Source organism: Paramisgurnus dabryanus, chromosome 5 (genome assembly GCF_030506205.2).
Source record: "Paramisgurnus dabryanus chromosome 5, PD_genome_1.1, whole genome shotgun sequence".
In the NCBI taxonomy this organism is placed as follows: domain Eukaryota; kingdom Metazoa; phylum Chordata; class Actinopteri; order Cypriniformes; family Cobitidae; genus Paramisgurnus; species Paramisgurnus dabryanus.
In genome coordinates this window covers 16,038,470-16,050,626 of record NC_133341.1, presented here as the reverse complement: position 1 = coordinate 16,050,626, position 12,157 = coordinate 16,038,470, and the positions used below count along the sequence as shown (strand labels likewise).

The 12,157-nt window shown below is 37.9% G+C and overlaps 1 protein-coding gene across 1 annotated transcript; it reads right to left on the bottom strand.

Annotated features, from left to right (window-relative positions):
* Positions 1–690: 690 nt before the first annotated feature.
* eda2r (ectodysplasin A2 receptor) lies at positions 691–11,904 on the bottom strand. The gene is made up of 7 exons (XM_065267100.2): positions 11,771–11,904; positions 10,897–10,987; positions 10,092–10,270; positions 9,813–9,901; positions 5,595–5,762; positions 4,452–4,556; positions 691–4,265 (listed from the first exon to the last, which is right to left on the bottom strand). The coding sequence occupies exons 2-7, from the start codon at positions 10,978–10,980 to the stop codon at positions 3,967–3,969; spliced, it is 924 nt and encodes a 307-aa protein (XP_065123172.1). The 5' UTR covers positions 10,981–10,987; positions 11,771–11,904; the 3' UTR covers positions 691–3,966.
* Between the last annotated feature and the right edge of the window lie 253 nt (positions 11,905–12,157).

The window sequence follows — 12,157 nt, the reverse complement described above, 5'->3', positions numbered from 1 at the left end:
GTATTTGATATGAATAGTCAACACATTTATTTTGGTGTTTTTTACATGAACGCAGATTGTTAGAAATGTAAGTGGGAGAGCCATGGAAAAAACTATAACTTTATCTGTGTGCACAACTTTTTGTGAGCTGTGCACACGTGCCCCCTTTAAAAAATAAAAATAAATGCGTGCATGATGCCCCTGCATATAATCCTGTGGCCTCTGTTTAACAGCAAACAAGTTTGTGTTTCAAAATGCGTAAATATTATTATTATTATTATTTTAATGGCTTTGTAAATGTATCTGTTTTTTCCCTTGTGTCATTATTAAGTGTAAAATATGAACAGAAGTGTAAATATTTCGGCAGTTGTTAAATAGTATAGAGATGAAAATATAAAATTATATTTGGTTTCAGGCACTGTGATATACAGACAGTGCCTTCAATAGTCACAAATGAACAGTAGATGGCAATAACATCTTTTGCACGAGTTACCCTTTCAGTGAATACTTTGGATATACAAAAGATTTACATCGTTTTGTTTAAATCATTTCATTATCAACTCAATAGTTGTATTGAATTTAATGTCATATTAAATTAACCGCACACTTTTGCCAGTGCATGTTGATGCAAACTAAATCAACACAATTAAAATACAAATTAAAGTCACCTTAACACAAATAAAAAACAAATAATTTATTTAATATGCCAGGAAACAACATTGACAACAACAGCACCATTGCATTTTCCACATGGTTCATTTTGAATACAAGAACACATTGTCTTTTCATTCAAATTAGAAAAAAAATATTGGTATTGTTGTGACTACTTAACACAGATGAGAAAATAAAAAAAATAAACCTCTGATATATATTACATTCAACACATGTTTATTAACACAGTGATAATCACTAAACCTTTCACATGATAAATGTAGTTGGACTTGTAAAAGGGCTTGCCTACAAATATACAAAAAAGAAACTAGCACCATTTTACAGTACGAAATGTCCCAAATTAATACTGCAATGTTCAAGCTTTTAAATTAGTTTTATAAATGATAAAGCAACATTTATCTAAGATGCAAAAGAGAGAAACAATTGCTTTAAATGCCTTTTTGGATGCAGTCCATTTCGAAGAGGTCATTATGGTAACCTATTCCCGGCAACCTGAAATGCCAACTCTGAAACTACTCAGAGAATAAGACTAACAAACTGCGGTGTTTTGAAGTTCACTTCAACGTCACCACCAAAGTACAATAAGAAAGGGGAGGGAATGTATCACTATGATTTAGCAAGAAAAGGAGTTAGTTTCCGAATCATTACTTGTTGCTTTATTTTTTATAATTTATTTCAACGGTTTTATTTTTAAGCACAAAGCCTATGAAGTGAATAATGAGTTTGTTTAATGAACTGACTCCTGAAGTGTCGTATGTGTGTGTGCTTTTTTTTAAATAGTATTTTTGGAAAGCCCTTCAGAGTGAGGTGGTGTGAACTCATAATAAACTGAACACCTACTAATGATGTCACTTGAAGGACCCTACATATGTTCTTTAACAATCCATCAGGGACCAAGCAGGGTAAAATATTTCCATTTATCTGTGGATAAATACTGTATTGTATCTGTGCTATCCCACCTGCATCTGTCCACAGAATCACTCAAGACACATCTGCGTGTATTTACAGACACACCTGCTGGCTAAAGGTGTGCTGGCGTCAACTCATGTGGCAATACTTGATGTCTTAATTCCTACTGGTATCTACAATAAAACCCCAGGTCCTCGGGCTTTTAATTGCAATCTTCTTCATGGAATTGTAATGTATGTGTTTTAAGACAAGTTAACACATGCTACTATTTGACTGGTTGTTATGAGATGAAATTATAATGTTTTGGTGAGTTTGGAAAACAGTAGCTTCTGTGATATTTATGTTGCTGGTTGTGTATCTCGTGATATCTCATGAATTGGTGGCATTGTATATCAACTGAAGAACTACTGTCAAACTTGAAGGCTGTTGAAATAAACCCAAGTACAAGATTTTGTGTATAAATACAGAAAAAACAGAAACGTTTCCATTATTTTGGCAATGCGACACTGAATCTGTGCACCAGTGCAATGTAGCATTGCCAAATTAATTTACACTTTTTGCACCACCATGAAATGAAAAGCTTAAAATAGAGGTGGGATATGTTATTGATATTAGTTTGTATATCGTGCATACTGTCATAAAGTTAAACATGCTGTCATTTAGGGACAAAAAATACAAAAAAAATCGCAGACATGATCATTTTTATTTGAACTAATTAGCCCCATTTCAGCAAAATCAGTTTTTGAGGACTTTTTAAAGAAAGGATAAAGAAGAAATCAGCGTGGAATGTAAGGGCAAAATGAGGTCGCGCTTCAAAGCAAACCGTGATATTGAATGTTGTGACTTGATACATTTTGTTGCTAGCTAATTTTGGTAATCCACTTCTAAAACTTGAAGCCTTGAGGCTGCAGATCCTCATTCACAGTGGAATGCAGGGTCACACAACAACCTGTGATGGGTATCGTTATTCTATGCCAAAATTCCAAACCCTGGCATAATTTTGGTCCAGTGGCAACCAATCCAACCATTCCTTCCATCTAATGTACAATGATTTATTAGTCGATTCCCGTTTTGTGCATCTTTAGTAGTACTGAAATGCCAAGGGATAAAACTGTGGCATCGTTACAAAACCTCTGGTTTGGCTTTGACAGCATAATCGCCATCAGTCCAGGACAAGCTTTAACAAAGTAAAAAACTAAATCATGAACTGCCAAGGAAAAAGTACTGTTGGCCATAAATCCAGTGATGAGTAAAATCAAGTCCAGTCTCTGCAGTGGATGAAAGCTTTTCTAACAAGTCTGCTTTACATATTTACATATTTACTGTAAAACTATCAAACAATGCAGAATATGACCTGGATCATAGATGGGCAGTGACAGCTCATGGTATGAAGATAAAATTAATTTCCAAATTATTTATAAAGCAAAACAGGAGTGGTTCTGTATTAACTCCTGAAACATCAAAGGCATACAAGCAGTCATTGATGTAAACCACACTGTTCAATTTATACACTGAAGTGACTGAATTATCGGACAGTTTAATCTACGAATTTATGTGTAACTTCTTATAACTGAGCCAAACCAATGCTAAATAAAAACCATTTGTAGTTTGCCGCCTTCTCACGTCAACATGCCTTTCCAGTAGGGCTGCAAGATATAACAAAACCGTACAGAAATATTGTAATAGTGCATGCAAAAATGCACATACCGCAATGATTTGCAATAACTGAATGCTTTAAAAACTTCAAAAAGTTATGTATGGTCAAATTTTTAGGTCGATGCAGATACCAAAGAGACTGTAGAGACAGAGAGAGTGATGCTTTTTTCCCATATACAAATTTTCAGCTTTTGAATATATTTTTCTTAAACACTGTAAAAATGATGTCAAATCAATAACTATTTAACAAATTTAAGTTTAACAATTTCAACTTGTTTTTATAAGTTATCAACTTATCACAAAGTTGTTTTAACTTTATGTATTCAAACTGATTTTACTGCATTATTGTATAATAGCATATCGTACACTGCATAATTTAGCAAGTTTTTGCAGCCCGTCTTCCCAGACACATCACTGACAGTTTCTTTGAGAATGACAAAAAACCAAACTTCTAGTCAGAGGTCATTACAAAAAAAATGTGCGGGAAAACATACATTTTTACACTTACCAGAATTCTCCATACCAATACGATGCATAAAAAGTTTGCATTGATTGTTTATGTTGTATCCGTGAGTGTCTCATTACCACGATATAACAAATGCGGTTGTGATCCCTTTAACAATCTCCTTTTCCACGCTCCCTCTCTCTCCCCTGTTCTTGGTCCCAGGGCATCAGAGTTGATGGCAGAGTGAAGTCCGAGCCAAGACATAGTGGGCTATTTGTGGGTACGATGCTTAAAGGCCAGAATGCCTAGAACTCCGGGGTGTTGGAGAGTTGTTGAAGGTCCAGTTCAGTGCACTCTACTGGAGCATGCAGCCCCCAGCCTGTTAGCTGCTCTACAGCACAGCAGGGTTCTGGTGTAGACTTTCCTCCAACCAGGGTGAGAATGACACGCTGGTTGGAAAGGTCAGAGTCTGAAGAAGAAAAATCAGGTGATTCCTGCGCTTGTGAGATGATTCCCGCTGTAAGATTAGCCTTACATCCGTAAAGGCAAAAATCAAAAGAGACGTCATCAAGTGTGCGAGGGTCCCCCAATGGCAGATGAGATCCTAAGGATGAAACAAATCACTACTGTAAGAAAAGTAGAGCATATTACATATGCTAGTAGATTTACCTAAATTAGATGCTTGGAAGTGATGTTTGGTCATGTGGTGTGTAATGAGAAGAGGCAATTCTATACTACTTTAATTTTGCACATTGCGAGTTCACAGCTTGTCGCATTAACACACGCTCACCTGATCTGTCTACATCTGCCTCCTGCATCACTGTGCATACTGCAGTCATGGGAATTGAGGATGCGTCACTGTTGTGCTGATGGGTACTGACTGGTGATAAACAGCCTGTGAGGAGTTGAATGAAAAGTGAAATACTATGAATAACCTTGTTATGTATTTACGTATGTATTATATTTTTCAGTGAATGTCATGCTTGACTATGTTTAACTGATTACATTGCAAGTTTAAACAACTTAAATTAATAAGTCATATTAACTTTTTTTTTATGAATATGAATTATAAAAATAAAGTTGTAAAATCTTAAGACCCTTCAACATTTATTTATTTATTTATTTATACCAACTCCCTAGTCAGAAAAGTTAAAATGACTTGTTCATTCAAGTTGTTTAAACTTAAAGGGACACTTCACTTTTTTATAAAAATGTGCTTATTTTCCAGCGCCCCTAGAGTTAAACATTTGATTTTTACCATTTTGGAATCGATTCAACTGATCTACCACTTTTTAGCATAGCTTAGCATAATCCATTGAATCTGATTAGACCATTAGCATCACGCTCAAAAATATCTGAAGAGTTTCAATATTTTTCCTATTTAAAACTTGACTTACATCGTTTACTAAGACCAATGCAATAAAATTACACATTGCCTGACAATAGTCCCCTGCTATTGAAAGTTACCAAAGGGGACTACTTTCGGGCGCTGCGTAATATCATTGTGCTTGCTGCAGCCATGGTACAACAGCAAACTCCTTGATTATTACGCCAAAATGAGAGTATAGTTCCTAGCCATAATGGGCATAGAAATCGCAACTTTTAATTTTACGTCGTTCTTAGTAAACGATGTAACTACAGAGGAGTCGAGTTTAATAGGAAAAATATCGGGAAAAAAAACACTATTTTTGAGCGTGATGCTAACGGTCTAATCAGATTCAATGGATTATGCTAAGCTTTGCTAAAAGTGGTACGTACCGCCAGACCCGGAGATCGGCTGAATGGATTCCAAAACGGTAAAAATCATTTAACTCTAGTGGAGTTTGAAAATTAGCATATTTAAAAAAAGTGGAGTGCTCCTTTAAACATTTAAGTGCAACAAAGAATTTTTTACAATGTGCTTTTGTATATTTGTGAGTACGTATCTACATACGTTTACATGTCCTCCTGAGTGAAGCACGTGTCTGGTATGTGACACACGCGATGGCAAACAGGAAGGTTGTTAAGACGGCAGTTGCTGCACAGGCAGTCACTATGGCAGAAGCATTTTGGACAGGAGCTTCTGAGGTTTGGCCTTTTGCCACACCAATCACTTCCCCTCCTCAGAAAAAAAGCAGAATCTATTAGAGCCAACACATACTATGGCCAACCTCTCCAGGAAGAAAACCTCTCCATTATCTGACAGATAACACTAAAATAGGTGTCTGTTAAAAATCTGTTTTGTCTCTACGACTGCATTAGAGTCTGTAAAACATCAAACAAAAATGTGGGCCATGGTCAGATTCTTTGTTTAGCCAGTCAGAAAGCTCTGACAGGCCTTTTAGATGTTAATAATATTAAATCTTCCCTGGGCAGCACATACAGGGGATACAGGTGTTCCTCTAGCTAAGCTGATAGAGAATTGAGTTAGCAGGCAAAAGGTTGTGGGTCTGATTTACAGGAAATAACACCTATACAAGCTCAGTGTAAAGTTCACACGTTGACTGTTTGGGTTTTTACATTTATGCATTTGGCAGATGCTTTTATCCAAAGCAGTATACACATTATCAGTATGTGTGAGAAAACACTTCTCTGCCAATGACGAGTTTTTACAGCAATCTGTATTTCCGCAGGTGGTGCTCTTATCCAACTTATAAAACCTGGAAGCAACATTAAAGCCAAACAGTAAAAACTCTGTGTATGTTTTTAACATTGCTCTGAATCGGATCTCTATCAAAAGTCCTTCACAAAAATGCAATTATCTCAGCTTTTTGTTCAAAGTTTGGTGTTTTTATAGAAACCTTCTCATTTTTGAGAGCTGATTAAAAGAAAACAAATGAAGATATGATGAAAGTTTTTTGTTGTTGTTGTTGTTTGAAAGCAGAGCATCTGTTCTTTCATTTAATATATATTGTGTTTATATATTTAAAGAGGAACATTTTCTGGAAGGCATTAAACTTTTGTGAAAATCGTAAAAAATGCTGGTGCTGGTCGCCAACTTAAAAAATAAATAAAAACGCTGGCGGGGAAAGAGTTAAGGTGATGTGCGCTGCTCTCTTGCTGTTTCTCTCTAAAGCCTGAATCATACTTCTGCATCTGTGCCATACCCTCTACGCCAGTGGTCGGTAACAGACAGCCTGCGTACCAAAACTGGCCCGCCAACAATAATATCTGGCACACGCCTGCAGCCAGATTAGTTCTATATCGGTTGTTTTGAAATAGATTTGTTATGACAACAGTTACTCACAAAAGCTACGTTCAACGCGGCGCTGCAAGAACAGACAGGCGGGTGACATCAGAGTACCACGAGAGCGATTTAAAATAAGACCTTCGTAAGTCGGTTCTTGCGGTGCCGCGTTAAGTCGAACACACCTAATCACTTCGTCTTTATTGATTTTGCCTTTAAAATAAAAGTACGAGAACATTTTTGCAGCAATGTTTTATTCTGAGATGAATTGAGAGCTTTTTATTTGAAAAGTTTTGAACGACATTCAAAAGAGTCGCTGGACACACCTCTAAAATAGTCACCACGAAATGTGTGGTATGAAAAATCTAACAGTCACCCATTGAAACATTTGCTTATAAAACGGGCCATAACACTTTTTTTCACACAATGTAAGACCGTATCTCCAACATACAAATGAGTATGCCAAGGAATAATTCTGCGTAAAAGCAGGCTACATCAAATAATTATTCTGTTAGGCTCCATTGTGTAATAAGCAAATTCAAATGATACACATTTATTATTCACAATATGGAAAGAGGAAAAATAGTCCTTTTTAGTTATTTTTATTCATTACGCATCATGCTGTGGGCTGCCATCCAGTGTCAAATTTTTTTTTGGTTCAATGCAAAACTTAGCATACTTGCCGACCCCGGCTCCACGCCATAGGCAGCACTTCAGTTTTCAATTATAATTCGGCGCCACTGTCCGAGTCGACATGCAGACAGCTAGGCAGTGTTGATGGCCGGGTATGCAGTGTAAAACAGCACTGACTTGTCGAGGCATGAACCCCACTAGACCTTTCCATCAGAACCAGCATTAACTTTTAGCAATTCCAGCTACAGTAGTTCGTCTGTTGGATCGGACCACACGGGCCAGCCTTTGCTCCCCACGCGCATCAATGAGCATTTCCCACCCAACTTGTTTATCCTCAAAGTTGATGTGTTAGAAGCAGGAAAAATGGGCAAGTTTAAGGATTTGAGTGACTTTGACAAGGGCCAAATTGTGATGGCTAGACGACTGAGTCACAGCATCTCCAAAAATGCAGCTCTTGTGGGGTATTCCCAGTTTGCAGTGGTCAGTGCCTATCAAAAGTGGTCCAAGGAAGGAAAAGCGGTGAAAATATTTTTTTTACCTGGGGGGCGGGGGGTTCTAGCAGACCAATCACAGCGTTAGAATTGATGCGATTTTTGGGCGAGGTGGACGTCAGGATACAGCGTACACTCGACGCAGTGGTATAAATCAGGCTTGAGTGTCTCTGTGTGTAACTCTTGGGGGCGGGGCTATGAAAAGAGAGGCTGGGTCTAATTCAGCAGCTCAGTCAGGATAAATATTAGTCAGTGCCACCTTTAAGACACAACAATCTAAATCCTGAACACATCAACAACTAACAAGCCCAGAACTATAACTCACTGATTCTAACAGAAGGACGGCAACTCCCTTATTCTAGCGCCTTTCTCTCCCTCTTTCTGAACGTATCCCTCTTCCTGTTGCTGGCAGTGTGTCTGATCAGCAGAATGCTAAAAGACCTCTGTCAATGCATGACAGAGTGGGTTCAGTGAGGATCAGACCCCCAGTCCATGCTGAGCACTTTCAGAGGGCATTGACTGATCCAAGCTGGATAAGTATCTCCCCTCTTACTTCACCCGTAATCACATTGAGGGAATAAAGAGAAGCGAGATAAAACAGTGAGAGAAAAAAAGGGAGTATTAATACTGAAGCAGAGTTAAGAGCAGGAGAGAGGTGACGAGAATGGGAGCGTGCAGAAGTGAAGAGAGCACAATCAGGATTGAGAGGATGAGAACGTGAAAGAAAAACAGGGAAGCGGAAAGGTTAGATGGAAACGTACTACATGGACCATACCGGTGTGTGTAGGTTCAAAGTGAGGGCTTGACATCTTACAGTGTGATTAAAAGGAACATTTCACCAAAATTTGAAAATTCGGTCATAATTTACTCATCCTCATGCCTTATTTAAAACACAAATGAATAATTTTATATTAAATGAAGTTTATTATAAACTAAACTTAACTAAGTTCAAGAGGAGCATGGTCATGAAATCCAACCAATGAACACGAAAAGATCTCTCTATATATATAGCCATCCCTCTCCTCCGTCCTCTGACCAATTTTTTTGCAGCATCCCTCAGCCACCCCATCACCTCCCTCTCTGCTTGTACATCTATCCCAGTTAAAAAGAGGGGAGTACTGTGGGTTATAAGATCATTACCTTATCACACTGTGCAACATGGATCGTTTAAATTTGGGTACGACAAGCATGTAGACTGTACGATGATGACACAGAAGCTTCGGTGGCTGTGTCACACATATGCGCAACATCACCAGCATGCACTAGTGATAAACAAATACCAGTACGCAGGTTGTAGCAGCAAACACACTGTGTGTGAATCATGCTGAATTTCTGACACTGTAGGCTATCTTTGGACGCAAGACCGGAAAAAGGCCGTCTTTGAACCTCCCTCATTGTACGACATAGGATCACCGATAAGGAGCCACGATCACAGAAATCGCAACGATTGTTTCATGATCACAGCCACTGGGACAGCCAAAAATCTTGGAGTGTATCTTGGGATTATGGCAATTAGTCACTAGTCTAATTTTGATAAACATATAATATGTGCTGAGTGCTTTCAGTCAATATTATCTTACCATTTTTGACAGGTAGCATTAACTGACATTTGCATCTGAGCTTTTTATATATTAACCCACAGGAAATGATAGATGTATGTGCTGTTAGGAGCTTCGCCAAATTGACCCCCATATAAGAAGATAACATGACAGCATTTTTTTTTTTTTTTTTGCTTGTGTTCAACTTAAGAAAGGAATTCTTATACATCTGGAATGGCGTGATGTATTTTGGCTTATTATTCATTTAAAAGGTCAATGCGTGTCTGTTACAAATAACTCTTAGTATTTGTTGTGCTACTCACTGCTACATTGTATGTTTCTGAGGGGTGTGGGGCCACATGGAAGGCATTCCAAATCTTCTAATCCATCCAATCGTGTTTTGCTGTAGAAGCTGTAAAAAAATCCATAGGTTTGGTTCAATATTCAAAACACAGATGAGTGTGTACTCTACGTATATGTGGGTGTGTGCTTAGGGAGGAGCACGCTATCTTTGGGTGTGGTTTGATCACAATTAATGAATGACATAAGCATTGCATTTCAAGTTTTAGAAAGGTTGGTTTGTTTGTGCGTGTGTGTCTCACCCAGGTAGGCAGTTTCCACACACAGCATTGTCTGTATGTGTGCAGCGTTTTATTTGGTATCTGTTGAGCCTACGGCAGTTCTGGCACAAGGCGCAAGGATGAGAACCCCATTCCTCCTTGAACCAGCGGGCGTCACATACACCACACACAGCTGACACACCTACACCATAACCACAGTCCTAATAGCCAAAACACACAACAAACATATTCAGTTACATAATAAATTCACTGGTTGTGTCAAACGCTGTCTGAGCACACAGGTTTTCAAACCTGCCTTAAAGTCATTTAAGGTCATGTGTATGCCTCTGGTGGCAGGGATGGGATATAACATCATGTTTACAAATCCCATTAATTGGTTTCTCTTTTGTCAGCCCTATTTTATACAGTATGCTGTGATGCACATGCATTAACTTTGTCTTTTATCTCTCAGTGAGGGCATCTCTAGGAATAATGCAAAAACTACATTTAATGCACATGCCTTCTGGCTGCAACTCACGTCTTTGGTGCATGGAAACTTTTAATTTACTGAAAGCATGCAAACTTAAAACAGAAGTGATGGAAACAGTTCAACTTTAAACAGACAAAAATGCTTATTTTAAAATGTGTCAACCCTAAATAACACTGATAACTTTTTTTTAAATGTATAACAGCAAAATGTCTGGTCATCAAAGCTAAAGTTAATAAGTAGTAATCTTAACTTTATTTTGGAATGATTAAACATTGTATAAATAATCAACATGGTTAAAGGTTTTGTTAACAGTTCGCAAAAATCTAAAAGCTGTAAAGTTGCTTCTCTCAATCTCACCTCTTTCAGCTCTTGACCAGGTGGACATTGTAGGCATTTGTGACACTGTCCAACGTTGTAATACTCATCTGCTGAGCAATCCATTGCATATCTGAAAGAAAGAAAGAAAGACATGTGATGTTACACTTATCCAGTTCAACCATAAGGCCTAAATTCAATAAATAGCTAATAAAGCTATATCTCTTAGATGCAGTTCAGATTATTCTTCACGTTTTTTTTAAAGATAAGTTTTACATGAAAGCATTGATTCAACTAAAAACAGGCTATTTAAACCCCCTTAGCATAATTTTTAGAGGAACCTGATTTTTTAAAACACTTTATGTGTGTTAAATGTGCATAAATATGCAATTGTGGACTTGTGTGCAAGGCGAGGTGATGAATACATTGAATACGCTATTTATTTTTTGGTAAACTAAAAGCATTTGTTAATCATTTTTAGGACATATTTACTATTATCATTACATTTAGGACAGGCTACCGCGCTCAAAATATTTTGTAGTAATTTAACCTATAATAAAAAGAAATAAATAAATAAAATGTTTTAACGTTGATTCCAATGATAAAAGATGAATGTTGATTTCCATTCATTCTGAAACTCAGAGAACACAGAGAAACAGATCAGGCGAGAGAGAGCAAGAGAGGTAACGTTTCAGCGCATGCGGAACATTTAGGTTCAATCCAATACAAAAATACCCCCGTTAAACGTTCTGTTGGGAATAATCTTCCCCCGGTATAAAATCCAAGTGGGTGCTTAATTTGAGCGAAGTAGGGCGCGCCGTTAAGAAGCATGCGGTGCCCGTACACGTCCTACATCATGAATCGTGTTGCATCTTTAAAGTCATGAATCAGGGACAGCAGCATCATCAACACTTACACTGCAGCAGGGCCAACTCTCAGCAATTAATTCATTCTCTGTCCCATTACAGTAAGCGGCTCCGTTTGTTTGGGTAAGTTCGGTCCAACTCAGCTTCTGTTTAAATGTGTTGACGGTTCTCATGCAGCTGGCACGTTTGCCCGGTGCGGCGGGTGCGCTGCGCTGGGGGACACGCGGACATGTCCTGACATGTCGCGTACTGACAAGATGCTAACTCGCCTGACCTCTTGGCTGTGTTTACAAACAAACGCGTTTGAAAGTCTGTTCAATGGTTTCTTTGCCCTTTAAAATTTGAGTTTTCTCTTAGTTTTTACTTTAAGGATTTTTATTTATTTATTAAGACGTACAATACGTGTCCTTGTCCTAACAAAATCACCTTAGATGTTG